Raw genomic sequence first — 18341 nt, forward strand, 5'->3', positions numbered from 1 at the left:
CTTGCATGTGTGAATGGATAAAGGGTTTATACATCCCAGAATATGAGAGTAGAATTTTCTCTGGAGTTACCATTTGGCTGCTTGTTTAGTTATTTCTTTTAAGTGCACTCTGTGTCATAACAACATTAAAGTCGAAAAAGTTAAAATTTACTTCAGTTGACCTGAATGCTTTGAGGACTAATTAACACTATTCTGAAGTGATTTAAGGCATGTGTGAAATGTTCAGTTAGGAAACAAGTATGTTCAACTAAACAAAACCAAAACATGAGAGAAGATGCATTGGACACAAAATGTAACTCGCAAAGTAGTTAAAAGTTCATTCTGGTTAGTGTTTGTCCAATATAAAATGCCAGTCATTGTCCCCTGAAGTAAAGCTGCAATATATCAATATAAACACCCAGATTTGTTTTTTGAATGGATTTAACAGTTAGCAATATGCTTCAAATGTCCAAAAGACTGACAACATTTTAATTCCAAATGTGCCATAATCCTAAAATCTACATTTTTCATGGCAAATATCAAGTACTATATAAACCAAGAGTAAGCACTTCATTGCTAGGAGACTTTCCTACACTGCAAGAGAGTTCAATTGACTAATAATTATCCTCTTTCATTACACAGATCTTAAAACCATGTCAGAAGTTTAATTGCTGAAGTATTTTACAATTAAAATTCATATTATAAAACATAATGAACTGCCTGAATTTTAAACACTGGGTCAAATTAAATAGAATATATGATGTCCAAGCAATAGATTTCAACTAAAATCCTAGAATTTATTGAAAGTAGCCACAGCTACAAATGCATTGGTTGCTCAATTTATAGAGGAATATTCACTAACTTTGCTCAGTTCTTAAAACAAAATAATTCCACAAACATTAAATAAGGAAACTATATATGGAATACAATCCAACAAAACCAACAACATATGTGGAAAATGAATACAAATTTAATTGGGTTCACCAGTTTCAACAAAATCATGTGCATTACTCCCAACTACTTTATTCAAACATTCTACACACAAAAAAAATCAAATTTCTGTTACTGTCAAAACAAAACAATCCTTTCCACATAATATATTATCATCAGTGCATAATAATACCAGTGATCTCTTCAACTTGCTACAGATAGCAAAACATATTACAGCAGAGATGGCTGGTAATGAGAAGTTTCAATTTCTCAATTCATTTATCATATTAAAATGAATTGAGTGATGCTTCTGGGAGTGGAAATATTAGATGTTCAAAACAAAATTTTAGAAATATTTTGGGATAGTTGGACAAGGGATGTCAAAAATATTACTATATAAATTTCAACATGATAAAATGTGCCAAAATACGTAGTGAGGAAGGAACTTTGGTCAGTTTGCCAACAAGGAACTTGCTTAGGTGCATCATTTTACAGTTGTTCATCTTGTTTTAAAACAGGTGAATAACTTTGTCCACAGAATGAGTTTTATCTCATACTCCACAATCAAATTAAATGTTATGTTAAAATCTTATTTGCTTTGTATATTTCAGATTTCTGTTGCTGCAGATTTCCAGTTGACATTGAGGATCAATCTACAGAGGTCACAATTTTATAATTCATCCTGAAATGGGAAAGCAGAATTGTAAATGCAAGGAAAACATTACCTAAAAACAAAAAAGAATTAATACATCAAATGCAATCAACAAATGGAGTGCTTATTCTTTAACATAGTTAACATTTACTAACTTTATCTTAAAATTGAAGCTGAAAGGTTTCTTGCATTCTAAACTAGAGAGCCAGTCAGCTTCAGAAATTGACAAAAACAATGAAACAAGTTTTCACTCAGAACTAGTAGCAGCTGAACTGAAAAAAGTACCAAAATTAATATTTAAATTTTAGAAAGTGGACAATTCAGAATCATAGTCAGTTTGAACTCAGTTTTACTCTTGATAGCATTCAAAAATCTGGAAGAATTAAATCAGAATGACTACATTGGTGATTTATCAAATTTGGAATCCAAAAGACAAAAAAAGGGACAAATCAAAAAGCTATTATTGGAACAGCAGTATAACAAATTTAATCACTTGCAAGCGACACATTTATAGTGCTAGAATAAACATCTGGAATTCATTACAGCAATGCAGGAGCACAATTGCCACAAAACCTACAGCAATTTCAGAAGGCGCCACCATTACTTTCTCAAGATAACCTGGCATGGCCAATAGGAGTGGCCTTGCCAATTTTTCACATTCATGGAGAGTAAATAATTTGTAAAAACAGTTGACATGAATTTGTAAATGGAATAGAGCTATTGTCTGGTCATAAACTTTTCAGCAACATTGCTCCGTTCAGCAGATAAGAGATTAAATTCCTGTTGCAAAATTCACATTGGGTTGGTGCAACGTTAACAGATACTTTTATTATCGGTTGAAAACAGTGAATTATTCTCAATCAGAAGCAAGTTAAACGTTTAATTTTCAGTGGCTTTTACTTCTTGAAAATTGGAAACCTACAGTAATTTAAGTACAGAGATAACCAATTATCAATCAAAGTAGGTACTCCTGGAATAGAAGTGTAACCACCTCCTTTACATCAAGACTTCATCTCTGGTGTCTTAAATGGAAATAATTATTCATAATATGGTCTATTGACAAATCAGACAATGTTCCCTTGACAAATTAGTGACAATAAGCTGTGCAACACTTAAAAAGAAAGTTTTTAAGCTTTTAAAAAAAACATTAAAAGGCGCTATACAAATGCAAGTGTTTATTCATTGTCTGTATCAAATGAATTATTCTCACCCAAGGATGTAATGATGCTCCTTGCCAAGTATATCCTTGGCAAGGAGCAGAGAATATGAAACTTCAGCGATTGTCATTCTTGGATTACCCATGCTGGAATACATATATTTATATATATCCCTATATATGATTTTGTTGTTTTTTTATTCAATGCAGGATCATAAATTTTCAACACTTTCAAAACTGCCCTTTCAATTCTGATTTAATTCTTCCAGATGTTTGAATGCTTTCAAGAGCAAAACTGAGTTCAAATATGAGCAAGATACTGGGGTTCTAAAGCAAAAGGGATGGAAACCCTTCATAAATCATTGTCTTCTTGAGGGGAAAAAGAGGTAGTAATTAGAGAAATGCAGGAAATAGTATTAAATGGGATAATTAATCTTATGTTTCAAGAATTTATTTTAACATTTATAACTTGAAGCAAACAATAGGTAGGAGCGGGAATGCAGCACTTTTCCACAATGCATGCTTACAGTTCAATTTGATTTTTACATCATGTAAGAACATATGAACTGGGAGCAGGAGTAGACAATTCAACCCACCAAGCCTGCTCTGCCATTTAATACGATCATGCCTGATCTCATGTCTGCCTCAAACTCACTTTCTTTTCTGCTCCCCTTAACTCATTAAATGTATTCACAGTCCTAGTATCTCAAGGGTCAGAATTCCACAGATTCACATCCCTTTGAGAAGCGTAATTTCTCCCCATTTTGTTTTAAATCTGCCACCGCTTAGCCTAAAACTACAACCTCTTGTTCTAGATTGCTCCACAAGAGGAAACATTCACTCTAAGTCTACTTTATTAATCCCCTTTAGCATTTTACATCCTTTATTAGTTCTCTTTTCATTCAAACTCTAGCAACAATAGGCCTAAACTGCTCAATCACTCCATTATACATGCTGGATGACCAAACATAAAAATGTGTCTCCTGGCTTGAACAATTCAAGTCATTTCATTGGTCAAGATGAAATTTCAAAATCTTGATCTTGAAAATCTCCCTTGCTTTTGGTTGTTCACCTGCCTTAGGAAATAAAATAGATTGGAAAATAATTGTGGAAATTTAGATATCACATGGCTTGTCAGAATAAATCAGTGATTTAAATTCCTTAAATGTATTCCACATTTTCTTGGCTAAACACAATTTCTGTCATGTACCATAAGTGTACACATTTTAAAAAATAAAATTCTTTTGAGAGATATGGGTCTCGCTGGCTGGGCAGTATTTTTATTCTCTGTCACTAGTTGCTCTTGAGAAAGTGGTGGTGAGCTGTCTTCTGAACTGCCGCAGTCCATGTGCTGTGGGTTGACCCACAATGCCATTAGGAGGAAATTCCAGGATTTTGACCCAGAGACAGTAAAAGAACAGCGATGTATTTCCAAGTCAGGATGGTGTGTGTGACTTGGAGGGGAACTTGCAGGTAGTGGTGTTCGCATACATAAGCTGTCCTTGACCTTCTAAATGGAAGTTGTTGAGGCTTTGGAAGATGTTGTCTAAGAATCTTTGGTAAATTTCTGCAGTGCATCTTGTCAATAGTACACACTGCTGTTACTGAGCATCGATGGCAGAGGGAATGGATATTTGTAGATGTGGTGCCAATCAAGCGTACTGCTTTGTCTTGAATGGTGTCAAGCTTCTCGAGTGTTGTTGGAGCTCACCCATCCACGCAAGTGGGGCATCTCCCACCATATTGCCGACTTGTGCCTTGCAGATGGTGGACAGGCTTGGGGAATCAGAAGCCAAGTTACTTACCACAATATTCCTAGCTTCTGATCAGTTCTTGTAGCCAGTGTGTTTATGTGGCGAGTCCAGTTGAGTTTCTAGTCAATGGTAACCCAAGGATGTTGGTAATGAGGGATTCAGTGAATGTCAAGGGTTGGAGGTTACATTATTTCTTATTGAGATGGTCATTGCCTGGCAATTTGTGTGGTGCAAATGTTACTTGCCACTTGTCAATCCAATCCTGTATATTGTCCAAATCTTGTTACAGTTGAACATGGATTGCGAACATCCCCACTCTGACCTTCTGATGTACAGTTGTACGTGTTTGGAACAAGCTACAGTTGCCTGCACATCTTAGTCTTCTATATATAATAGGGATTCAATTAAAATTGGCTTCTATTGCAAATATGAATGTGGATAAGTGATCAAAGACAGCTTTTTAAAAAAAAATTGATTACTGCACCGTAATTTGGCGTGGGTTATATTACTTAAAGGTAACGGAGGAAAATTCTTGTAAATTCATGAAGTTTTTCACTAATAAAACAAAGAATTCTACGTTGTTCGGTGGTTACAAATTGATCTGAACTTTTTAGAAAAAAATGCAAACAATACGTTAGCTACCTTTTTAGCTGAAAATGCATTTTTTAACTTTGGTTGAAGCTCCTCCAATCGCTTCCTCAGCAACTGGGATATTGTTTTTGCTTCTCTACTGTTTATATATTCTCCTGCAGCATTTTTCTGAAAGTCAAAAACATCAAATAGTTTGCAAAATCAAATAATAAATACTAGAGAAAAATAAGAGTTGAACATATGATGTTGCAATGCTTGCAAACATGCAAGGACAGAAGAGGAAAATGCATGATTCACTATCATGCAAATGCTCACGATCACTGAGCCACGAAGATGAAGCGTTCATGGATGCTATGTATTTGCCTACATGGATGAACAGGATGGGAATTATGTTATTAAAAAAACATTAGAACCAGATACTGTCCATCTGACTCTCTCAAAGCACTGGTAGACTCCCTTTAAAAAGTTATTTATTTATTTGGTGTACAATGCTCTTGGAGGTGAAAGGCAGTGGGGAAAAAAAGGTCAATCTCATACTTACTGATTCATCTCGCTGGGAATGTTGACAAGCGCAGGTATTGAGAAATAAAGAAAAAATAAAAACTGCTTTCCGATTAATGAGCTGGTTGTTAGAAAAATAACTTATACAGTAATAACAGATATGCAAAACAATTAACAGCCCCCTGGATTCAGGAATAAGGTGTCAGTTGCGAATTTTCAGAACTTGCTGGCAAATTTATGCTGTTTGTTTTACATGCAAGGTATGTTACTCTCACCCTCCCCATTAATTTTTTTAGAACTTTTTAAACAATTTACTCAAACTTTCACAGAAAGTTAAAAGGTTTTTAAAAAAAAAATCTTGGAATGCAAGTGTCACTGACAAGGCCAGAATTTATTTTTCATCCCTGAATGTTCTTGTGGTGGTGGTGGGTGGTCATCATTTTGAACCGTTGCAGTCTGTGGTGTAGGACTTCGACCCAGTGACAGTGAAGGAATAATGTTATAGTCCAGCATGCGACTTGGAAGCAAGCAATGTTTCCACATGAATACTAACTTCCTTTCTTCAAAGTGATGGGGCCAAGGGTTTGGAAAATGTTGTTGAAGGAAGCTTAATGCGTTGCTGCATAGAACCTTCATATAGTGCATATTGCTCCCTCTGCATGCTAGCCATGTGGAGGGTGAGTGTTCAAAGTGATGGATGAAGTGCCATTAAATGATAAATTGTTAGTCCCAGTCTAGTTGTTCTCTCACCCAGTTATCTTGCTGGAAGTGCAAACTGATACAGTGCAAAATAAGTTTTGAATAGAGGATACAGAGTAACGTCTATCTATCAGTGTGCAATGTGTGATGGCTGGTTACAACAAAGACATAGCACAATTGTTTACCTTCTTTTCTCCTTGGAATGGATAGAATTTAACTGTAGGGTAAGCTCTGATACCAGCTGTTTGACAAGTGTGCGGGTTACTCTGACAGTCCACCTTCCCTGCTTTAATTTCACCTTCAATTGACTGTTTTTAAAAAAAAGTTGACAAATGTATTGAATGTGCAAATAATACACATACTAGAAATGAAATATGAACATAAAAAGCTGGAAATTTCAGCAGAAAAGGCAGTTTTCATGGCAAAGGAAACAAAGTTACTTTGTCACCAAAGGTCTTTACCCTGATAGTAACAAAGCTGGCTTTGTAATTAGGCATGAGACAAAAACAAAAGTTTTGCACAAATTTCAAAGGAAACCTGGCACTCTATATATCCTCGAAAACACTTACTTGTACCTTTGTGTTGTATTGTCAAAGTATCACAGGCATTCAATATATGAAGATGTATTAACAGATAACTTAAAACTGCGCAGTCAGGAAGGAGAGATCCCATCCGGAATGAAACAGCCTGAGTGAGTAATACAGTTTGGGAAATTTGGAGCTGCGTGGGAATTCAGTACAGAAGGCAAAGTAGTAGTTTTTTTGGCTCACAATTTGTAAGTGTTGTTTTAAAACAAGAAAAACTGAAGCCCAGGATCAGAGGCTCAGTGTCAAAACAGGGATATTGCAAGTGCTTTGGTTGGTAATAGCTGCTAATTTGACTTCCCAGTATAGATTGCTTTCAGATTGAAGGTTAATAGGAGAAATATTTACAGTTACCAATTAAAAGACCAGTAGAAAATTTTCAAAACACATTAAGAACTAATAAGGTCATTTGATATTCCAGGATTGGCTGACTGGCAGAAGGCAGAATGGGATAAAGGAGTCTTTTTCAGGATAATAGCCAGTGACTAATAGAGTTCCGCAGGGGTCCTTGTTGGGATCACCACAACCCAAGTAACATATTAATGATCTGGACAAAGGAACTGAAGACATTGTTACTTAGTTTGCAGATAACAAAAACAGATGAACGATCAGGTAGTTTTGAGGTAGCAGGGAGGCTGCAGGAAGACTTGGACAGACTAGGACAGTGGGCAGGAAATGGCAGATGGAATACAATGTGAGGAAGTGAGAGGGGTTATGCACTTTGGTAGGAACAATATAGGTGTAGACTATTTTCAAAATGGAGAAAGACTTTGGATATCTGAAGCACAAAGGGAACTTGGGAGTTAGATTAGATTAGATTACTTAGAGTGGAAACAGGCCCTTCGGCCCAACAAGTCCACACCGACCCGCCGAAGCGCAACCCACCCATTCCCCTACATTTACCCAACACTATGGGCAATTTAGCATGGCCAATTCACCTGACCCTGCACATCTTTGTGACTGTGGGAGGAAACCGGAGCACCCAGAGGAAACCCACACAGACACGGGGAGAATGCGCAAACTCCACACAGTCAGTCGCCTGAGTCGGGAATTGAACCCGGGTCTCTGGCGCTGTGAGGCAGCAGTGCTAACTGCTGTGCCACTGTGCCACCCATTAAGTTGACAGTTGGTATTATGTTATGGCCTTGTTCTTTGTACTTTTTTTTGTTTTGATGGTGTTTTTTTTTCTTTATATATAAATGTTTTATAAAAGATTTTAAAAAAACTTTTCAATAAAAATATTTATAGAAAAAAGAAAGATAAACGCTATGTTTGCATTCACTTCAAGAGGGTGAGAACACAAGAGCACAACAGCAGGGATATACAGCCTTAGTAGTATGAGGCTTTGGTCTGACTGCATTTGAAATATTGTGAGCAGTTTTAGGCCCCTATCTAAGAACGGCTATGCTGGCATTGGAAATGTCCAGTGTAAGCTTACAAGAATGATCCCAGGGATGAAGGGCTTGTCATGTTAGGAGTGGTTGAGCACTCTGGATCTGTATTCGATGGAGTTTAGAAGGATGAGGGAGGATCTCATTAAAAATTACCTAAGTCAGAGGATGTGGAGAAGATGTTTCCACTAATACATGGGGCTAAGTCGCAAGGTTCCAGCTTGAGAATGAAGGCATGAGGATGAATTTCTTCAGCCAGTGGGTGGTGACTCTGTGGAACTCATGGCCTCCACACCCTTCTGGTGGCAAAGTCACTGACTATATTTAAGACAGAGATAGATAGGTTCTTGATAATAAGGGAATCAAATGTGATCAGGAGAAGTCAGGAGTATGGGCTTGATCGTTAGCCATGATCAAATGGTGGAGCAGACTCAAGAGACTCAATGGCTTAATTCTGCTTCTATATATCTTATACTATCAATTATATAAATACAAGAGCATATGTATATAAAAAGGATCACACCAACTGTAAGGCATAGATATAATGAAGACTCTCACTGGTAATGAAAGTTGAATAATTATAATTTTAGAAGAGAGATTAATATCCAGCAGCAACCAACATTGCCCTGGTCACTAATTTATATTTTTGTACTGTTCACAACGTTTTCTGGACAAGAGGCATGAAGTCAATTGACGAAAAATGCACAGAATCCAGTAAAGAAATTAATGATGCATGCAACACACACTACCTAATTATAAGAAGCACCATGACAGAACAACACTTATCTTCATTTCAAATTCCATTTAAAATGCAAAATTTGTGATGCATTTTTTTCATCATTTACCTACATTATTGGGGTGAACTGCAAGAATTAAATGCATGAATAAAACGTTCTTTAATTGCTTTTAAAATTCTTTTAGTGACTTTGCATACTTTGAGGACAATAACCTTAATTTATACGTTTGGACTAAAATGACAGATTCTGCGATAAATGCATGAAGAAGCAACTTCCTGTTAGTTGTGGAACTGAAATCAGCTCTCATTTCTAATGCAGAATTAAAAATTCTGATCTTCTGTGATCTATAATGCGGCTGTTTGCAACATTTGTTGCATTAATGAAAAACAAGGGGGCTATAAATTTAATTTTCTTTTATTCAGTCATGCATTGGGGTATCACTGGCTAGGTCTGCATTGATTTCCTATCCCTAATTACCGAGAGGGCAATCAAGAGCTAACCACATTACTGTAGGTCTGGAGTCATATGTATGCTAGACTAGGTAATGAAGGTAGTTTCCTTCCCTCAAGGACATTATAGGACCAGATAGATTTTTCGGTCAATCGACAATGAATTCATGGTCATCATTCAAGTCAATTTCAGATTTTTTTTTTTTTAAATTGAATTCAAATTCCACCATGATGTGGCGGGATTCAAACCCGATGGCCCCAGGACATTATTGGGGTTTCTGGATTAACAATCCATCGATAATGTCACTCAGCCATCACCTCCCTTTTATCTAATTGTAAATTCAGGCTAAATACACAATGCAATACAATTTTCAGTTGCCAAACAGGCTGTGTGCGCTCCTATTTTTGATGGTTCTGTGTTTCTGCTAAAAAATGCATTTTAAAAATGTATTTCATTTGTACAGTGAGTCACTTTCAAAATGGATGTGATGTGAATTTGTAAACAGTTTAATTTCATTTAATAACTTTAAAATAATTCAATATATTCAGAAAACTAATAAATACCTCCTGTCAAGTATAAAGTGTCTGTTGCCTGTGCATCAGTTTTTTGGACAATTGGCTAATTTCATGAAAAAGGATAGCATAGAAAGACCAAAAGCTTCACCAGTATTAATAGTGCTTATTTCCCCAGAGTTAAATACTTTTGACAAACCTCTGTAAATGTCTATTATATGATTCTTACCTTAGCAAGAAGCTCAAACTCAGGAGCAAAGTTCTGGCAAGGGCCACACCATGGTGCATAGAAATCAATTACCCAATGGTCCTTTCCTTTTAATACTTGTCGTGTAAAATCTTCCGGTGTTAATTCTACAGAGGTTTGCGGAAGAAATCTGAGCAAACAAAAAGAAGTTAAAGATGTTGGTCAATTAAAATAATGCAAGAGTTAAACAAAGGAATGGCACTCAATTTCATGAGAAATCAGTGAGCCATTCCATTCAGGCCCTTGTGCTTGTTCTTCCATTTGATCAGATCACAGTAGATCTGTACTTTAATTCTGTTCTTCTACCTTTGATGGATACCCTTAACAACCTCATAACAAAAAAAAAATCAATTGATCCCAGTCTCCAATCTTAATTGACCCTCAACATTCATAGATTTTTGCAGTAAAGTTCTAGATTAATTACGCTTTGAGAGAATAAAGTGCTTCCTTAGCTCACTCCCAAATGTTCAATTTCTCTCTGGAAAGAAGGAGGAAGAGAGGAGACCTGATCGAGGTATACACAACAACGAGTGGTATAGATAGAGTCAATAGCCAGAGACATTTGCCCAGGGCAGGATTGATTGGTACAAGGAGTCTTGGTTTGAAGATTTTAGGAGGAAGATATAAAGGAGACGTCAGAGGTAGGTTCTTTATGTAGAGAGTTGTGAATATATGGAATGCACTGCCAGCTATGGCGGTGGAAGCAGAGTCATTGTGGACATTTAAGCGACTGCTGGGCATGCACATGAATAGCAGTGAGTTGAGGGGTGCATAGGTTAAGTTACTATATTTTATGTTAAGATTAAACCTCAGCACAACATCGTGGGCCAGAGGGCCTGTTCTGTGCTGTACTTTTTTATGTTCTTTGTCCTAAAGTTGTGCTTCTTCTACCAGAATCCCCAAAGGACACAGTTTCTCCACACCCTTCTCTCTCGAATATAAATCTTTTAAAAGATTTTGATTGGATCATCTCAACCTTTTCAAACTCCATATCTCAACCTTTTAAACTCAAGAAAATGCAAACTTTTCAAACAGTGAAATTCAAATTCAAATAACTGCAACTCTGGCTATGGCAAAGTTGTCAGCCATTCCCACCAGTAGAATAGCAAATCCTATTATAGCTCCAAACTGGTAACTCTGGATTAGCTGAAATTATGCACATGTCAAATGATTGTGCCAACCAGAGGTGCAACGAGGCCATGCTGATTGTGAAATCATGGGAAAACGTGGTGAAGGCTGCAAATTAGTCTCGCCCAAAAGGAGCATGCACCAAGAGACATGTTTAATGTGGGTGAAACTGGACTGTTTTACTGTCTTTTACTAGATTACTCTTCAATGTTTAAACATGTGTAATGGTGGAAACAGAAGCAAGGAATATCTCACTGGTACGGTCGGTGCCAGAGGCATCAAAAAGCAGCTGCTTGTGTAAAGAATCCAACCAGGGAAGGAGTGAAACTGGACCTGGTTTTGGGGAATGAGCCCAGCCAGATGAGTAAAGTTTCAGTGGGGGAGCATTTCGGGAGTAGTGACAGTAATTCCATAAGTTTTAAGATACTCAGGGATAGGGATAACAGCAGTCCCCAGGCAAAGGTGAACTACAACAATATTAGACAGGGATTGGAGAATTCTGAGAGGAGGCGCCTGTTTGAGGGTACATCCACATTGGACATATGGGTGTATTCCAAATGGCAATTGCAAGAGCGGCACATTCTTGCGAGAATGAAGGATAGGTACGGCAAGTTTTGTGCACCTTGGATGACCAAGGATGTTATGACCTTGGTCAAGAAGATAAAGGAAGTATATGTAAGATCTGAGAGGATGGGAACTGATGAAACTCTTGAAGTATACAAGGGAAGTAGAAAGGAACTTAAATAAGGAATTAAAAGGGGTCATGAAAAGTCATTAGCAAATAGAATTAAGGAGAATCCCAAGGTTTTTTTATACATATATAAAAGGCAAGAGGGTAACCAGGGAAAGGGTTAGTCCACTTAAGGACAAAGGAGGGAACCTACATGTGGAGCCAGTAGAGGTGGATGAGATCCTAAATGAATAATTTGAGTTGGTATTCAACAAAGAGAAGGAATCGGAGGAGGATGATCTCAGGGAAGGCTGTGTCGAATTTCTAAGCCAAGTTGCTATTAAAAAGGAAGAGGTGTTGTGAGTCTTAAAAAGTATTAAAGGTAGATAAGTCCCCAGGTCCTGAAGGGATCTATCCCTGAATATTGAGGGAAGCAAGAGAACAAATGGCTGGTGCATTGACAGATATCTTTGTATCCTCTTTGGCCATATGTGAGGTCCCATAGGACTGGAGAATAGTCAATGTTGTCCTATTGTTTAAGAAGGGTAGCAGGGATAATCCAGGAAATTACAGGCCTGTGAGCATAGTGTCTGTGGTAGAAAAATTATTGGAAAAGATTCTCAGGGACAAGACCCATAAAGCATTTAGAAGCAAATGGACATATTTGCAATAAACAACATGGTTTGTGCTGAGGAGGAGGTCATGCATCACTAAGTTGATTGAGTTTTTTTGTGGCGGTGACAAAGATGATAGATGTGGGAAAACCGGTTGAAGTTGTCTCCATGGATTTTAGTAAAGCCTTTGACAAAGTCCCTCATGACAGACTAGTACAAAAGGCGAAGTCACATAGTACTGGAGTGAGCTGGCAAGATGGATATTGAACTGGCTTAATCAAAGGAGACAGAGGATAGCAGTGGAAGGACACCTTTTAGAAAGGAGGATTCTGACTCATGAGTCTTATTAGTAAGTTTGTGGATGACACAAAGATTGGTGGATTGTGAGGATTGTCAGAGGATATAGCAGGATATAGATCAGTTGGAGGCATGGGTAGAAAAATGGAAGATGGAGCTCAATTCGGCCAAGTGTGATGTGATACATTTTGGAAGGTCAAGTACAGGTGGAAATTATACAGTGAATGGCAGAACCCTTCGGAGTATAGATATGTAGAGGGATCTGGGTATGCATGTCCACAGATCAGTGTAGGCTGCATCTCAGGTAGATAAGGTAGTAAAAAAGGCTTATGGCATGCTTGCCTTCATTGGAAAGAGCATTGAGTATAAGGGTAGACAGCCCTAGCTTATCTCTCCACGCTTCAAGCTCACTGCCTTTATTCCTGATGAAGGGCTTTTGCCCGAAACGTCAATTTCGCTGCTCGTTGGATGCTGCCTGAACTGCTGTGCTCTTCCAGCACCACTGATCCAGAAAGTTATGCTGCAGCTTTATAAAACGTTTTATATGTTACACTTGGAATATTGCGTACCGTTCTGGTCACCACACTACCAGAAGGATGTGGATGCTTTGGAGAGGTTGTCCAGGATGTTGCTAGTATGGGGATTTTAGGTATCAAGGTTGGATTGACTGGATTTGTTTTCACAGGAATGCAGGAGATTAAAGGGTGACCTGATAGAAGTTTATAAGATTTTGAACAGCATGGATAAGAGTGGAAGTATGAGGCTTTCCCCATCCCTCCCCAGAGTGGAGAGGTCAATTACTAGGAGAGATAGGTTGGCGGGGAGGAAATGCAGTTTAAAAGACTTGTGTGAGGAAAGGTTGTCAGTGGCAAGTGCCTGGAACGTGCTGCCACAGAACAGACACAATAGCAGCATTCAAGAAGCACCTGGAAAAATGAATAGGAAGGGAACAGAGGGATATGTATCCTGTACGAGAAGACAGCTTTAATATGGAAGGACAAAATATGTCATTGCAGGCTTGGAGGGCCGATTGGCCTGTTTCTATGCTGCATTGCTCTTTGTTCTGAATGGAAAGTCCAAGAAGCCACGCTGCTTTGTGAATTTCAAGCCACTAACCACACAGAATGAGGCTAAAAGCAGCTGGGTGACCTCTAGCATTTGAGGCCTTGATCTGGAAAGAGGACAAAACTTTCCTCTTCAACTGATGCTTAATCACTCGAATGATCCTAAAGAGTCCAGTGAATGACCACCCACTCACCTGCCTGTTTTCCTAGCTAAAGCCTCAAAGGCAAGAGAAATGCGCCATGTAGTGTGAAATAGTTAAGTGTTTGAATGCTTTAACTCTTTGCAAAGTTTACATTACAACTTCTCACATTCACCTAAAATATGGAAACTTACCCCAATGCCCATGACCTAAGTGACTCTGCATTTCTGGACCAACCAGAATACCTACTGTGGGAAGAAATAAGAAATTATTACAAATTGTAACTTCAACAAAAAAGATAGAAACTAAATAGTGTACATTCATATAATTTTATATTGCTTTTATTATTCAGATACCAGAAATTGTTTTGCTATTCAGTGCAGAAGACTTTGTCTGACATTGTTGCCCTTATTTTTAAAAAAAAACTTTGAACTTTGTCTTCCCAGATTTAGTCTTTGCCAGGATTACATGAGTTTTCCCAATAAGATCAACTCTTAGCTTTAGCAGAACCTACTCAGTTCCTAAGATTCTCTAAAGTTTGATCGAAAGAGATCTGCCCTAACAACTAAATCCCTCCATTTCTTATTGTGCGCGTCTTGGAGACCACATACCTATTTTAAATCTTCTCCCACCCTAAATCTCTCCTTGGACCTTTCTGAAACCTCCTCAGAGATCCTAAATTTTCTCCAGAATCAGACACTGGACATGTTCCTTTCTGACTATGACTTCTCAAAACATGGCTCCCTCTACCCCTAATGCCTGTTACTCTCTCAGCTCTCAATCAAACTCAGTTCTACTTTAGCAGAACTGACTAGGTTCTGCTAAAGCTGAGAGTTGATCTTACTGGGAAAAGTCATGATATGAGTAATCCTGGCAAAGACTAAATTTGGGAAGAGTAAGTTCAAAGTTTTTTCTTAAAGTAAGGGCAAGTAAGTTTGGAGTGTTCCTAAAGTTAGCTAACACTTGATAACCATTGGTATATCAGACCATACATCTGAAACAGATTGATTTAACAACAAATTTATCATATGACATTACAATGAATAGATTCCATCAAGAGTTATTTCAAGTGTACTTCCATTTGCAACTGAACTATATTTGTTGCCATATTATAAACAGTATTGTGTGCAATTTGGCGACTGTCCCTAAAACTGGGCAACATGGCATCCCTTTCCAAACTCTACATGCTCTAACCTAGTGTCCCTTTTTATGTCTCAATTCCTATCCCCAATTGTGCAGATCATGTTCTTCAGTACTCATTGTTGCTTGCTTAGTAGTGTTCACCACCATTATCTGGTCATCAATCTAAATGCTCATTCTGCATCCCTTGGGATACCTTCTCTATCCCCATTGTTCCACATAGGCTAATTCCCTAAATCTCTTCCCAAATTCACCCACCATAATTCTTTAAGGACCCACCTAATCTTCCATCTTTTCAATTTTGTGCTCTATATAATGATTCACCAGTCATAATCCCTTATAAAATGTCTGACAACATACAAATACGTCTTTCTCCACATAAAATCTCATTTTAGTGGAACACGTTGATATCCTGGCTTTGCGCTGAAACTGGCTAAGCACTTCAGATTTCTTTTAACCTAACTTAAGCTTGATGCCTGACTTTGTGTCACACCACATTCCCCAAATAAACTGTCGTAGTCTCACAGTGGCTTTCTTCCCTCATTCTCTAAACTTATTTTCTTAATTTTATACATTTTGTTCCACTAGCCATTCTATTTATCCTTCACAGTTCAATTGTCTCTTTTGGGCCTTCCAGAGATTTCCAGCTACCACTCTCAGCAACATTTCCTCGAACGTCGAGGATCTCGGAGGAGGTTTCAAAAAAGGCCCAAGGAGAGATCTGGGGTGAGAGGAGATTTCCTTTCTGTTCAGTGCTTTGCACTGAATTACTCAAACACCCTTTTTTTTTCATTTGCTAACTTTTCTGATTTGTACACCTCTCAATTTCACCAACCTCTAACAGTCATTCACATTCCCAGATGACCCTTTCAAAACAATAGACATAGTCATAAATGGTGTCTGTTGCTGACTAGATACTTTACAAGCACATCTCAATCTCAATCCTCTGACATGTTCTTGATCTGATTTCCTTAGCCTCTAATTCACCAGCAGCACTGAATTCACACCTCAACTGTCTTGCCACCACCACAGTCATAGATTCTTTTACTTATGTTTTATTCAGTTTTGCTGAGCCACTATTCACCTCACATACACCTAACTGCAAACCACTACATAGTGTGCAAAAGATCCTGTTGCTTTTTAATGTTCATTTGATTATGATAGTTGTTGCTGTACCTCTCCAAGTTTTTAAGTCCATTTTTGATCAAAGCCATTTAATTCTCCAAAATTCTCATAGAAAGCACAAATCATTACATTTTTTTTTCTCAGTTTCCACAGTTCCCAAATACAACTCAGAGTCATAGAGATGTACAGCACGGAAACAGACCCTTCGGTCCAACCCGTCCATGCTGACCAGACATCCCAACTCAATCTAGTTCCACCTACCAGCACCTGGCCCATATCCCTCCAAACCCTTCCTATTCATATACCCATCCAAAAGCCTTTTAAAAGTTGCAACTGTACCAGCCTCCACCATTTCCTCTGGCAGCTCATTCCATACACGTACCACCCTCTGCGTGAAAACGTTGCCCCTTAGGTCTCTTTTATATCTTTCCCCTCTCACCCTAAACCTATGCCCTCTAGTTCTGGACCCCCCGACCCCAGGGGAAAGACTTTGTCTATTTATTCTATCCATGCACCTCATCATTTTGTAAACCTCTATGAGGTCACCCCTCAGCCTCCGATACTCGAGGGAAAACAGCCCCAGCCTGTTCAGCTCAAATCCTCCAACCTTGGCAACATCCTTGTAAATCTTGTCTGAACCCTTTCAAGTTTCACAACATCTTTCCGATAGGAAGGAGACCAGAATTGCATGCAATATTCCAACAGTGGCCTAACCAATGTCCTGTACAGCCGCAACATGACCTCCCAACTCCTGTACTCAATACTCTGACCAATAAAGGAAAGCATACCAAATGCCTTCTTCACTATCCTATCTACCTGCGATTCCACTTTCAAGGAGCTATGAACCTGCACTCTAAGGTCTCTTTGTTCAGCAACATTCTCTAGGACCTTACCATTAAGTGTATAAGTCCTGCTAAGATTTGTTTTCCCAAAATGCAGCACCTCACATTTATCTGAATTAACCTCCATCTGCCACTTCTCAGCCCATTGGCCCATCTGATCAAGATCCTGTTGTAATCGGAGGTAACCTTCTTCGCTGTCCACTATACCTCCAATTTTGGTGTCATCTGCAAATTTACTAACTGTACCTCTTATGCTCGCATCCGAATCATTTATGAAAGTGGCAAAAAGTAGAGGACCCAGCACTAATACTTGTAGCACTTCACTGGTCACAGGTCTCCAGTCTGAAAAACAACCCTCCACCACCACCCTCTGTCTTCTACCTTTGAGCCAGTTCTGTATCCAAATGGCTAGTTCTCCCTTTATTCCGTGACATCTAACCTTGCCAACCAGTGTCCTATGGGAAACCTTGTCGAATGCCTTACTGAAGTCCATATAGGTCACATCTACCGCTCTGCCCTCATCAATTCTCTTTGTTACTTCTTCAAAAAACTCAATCAAGTTTGTGAGACATGATTTCCCATGCACAAAGCCATGTTGATTATCCCTAATCAGTCCTTGCCTTTCCAAATACATGTACATCCTGTCCCTCAGGATTCCCTCCAACAATTGCCCACCACAGACGTCAGGCTCACCGGTCTATAGTTCCCTGGCTTGTCCTTACCGCCCTTCTTAAACAGTGGCACCACGTTAGCCAACCTCTAGTCTTCCAGCACCTCACCTGTGACTATTGATGATACAAATATCTCAGCAAGATGCCCAGCAATCACTTGTCTAGCTTCCCACAGAGTTCTCGGGTACACCTGATCAGATCCTGGGGATTTATTGAACTTTATGCCTTTCAAGACATCCAGCACTTCCTCCTCTGTAATATGGACATTTTGCAAGGTGTCACCATCTATTTCGCTACTTTCTATATCTTCCATAACCTTTCCACAGTAAATACTGATGCAAAATACTTGTTTAGTATCTCCAACATTTTCTGCGGCTCCACACAAAGGCCATTTTGCTGATCTTTGAAGGGCCCTATTCTCTCCCTAGTTATCCTTTTGTCCTTAATGTATTTGTAAAAACCCTTTG

At 38.5% G+C, this 18341-nt stretch overlaps 1 protein-coding gene across 2 annotated transcripts in view; it reads right to left on the minus strand.

The window, feature by feature from the left end:
* Positions 1 to 751: 751 nt before the first annotated feature.
* dnajc10 (DnaJ (Hsp40) homolog, subfamily C, member 10) overlaps positions 752 to 18341 on the minus strand; it is a 74174-nt gene continuing 56584 nt past the window's right edge. For both annotated transcript variants that reach the window (XM_043693461.2, XM_087988964.1), the window contains exons 20-24: positions 14291 to 14344; positions 10166 to 10313; positions 6448 to 6570; positions 5114 to 5230; positions 752 to 1591 (exon numbers count right to left, since the gene is read on the minus strand). In XM_043693461.2, coding sequence (XP_043549396.2) covers positions 1580 to 1591; positions 5114 to 5230; positions 6448 to 6570; positions 10166 to 10313; positions 14291 to 14344 — 454 coding nt within the window. In that variant the 3' untranslated portion in view covers positions 752 to 1579. The remainder of the gene's footprint in view (positions 1592 to 5113; positions 5231 to 6447; positions 6571 to 10165; positions 10314 to 14290; positions 14345 to 18341) is intronic.

Source organism: Chiloscyllium plagiosum, unplaced genomic scaffold (genome assembly GCF_037043375.1).
Source record: "Chiloscyllium plagiosum isolate Xiang-an unplaced genomic scaffold, Cpla_swu_hap1 HiC_scaffold_7, whole genome shotgun sequence".
Classification (NCBI taxonomy): Eukaryota; Metazoa; Chordata; class Chondrichthyes; order Orectolobiformes; family Hemiscylliidae; genus Chiloscyllium; species Chiloscyllium plagiosum.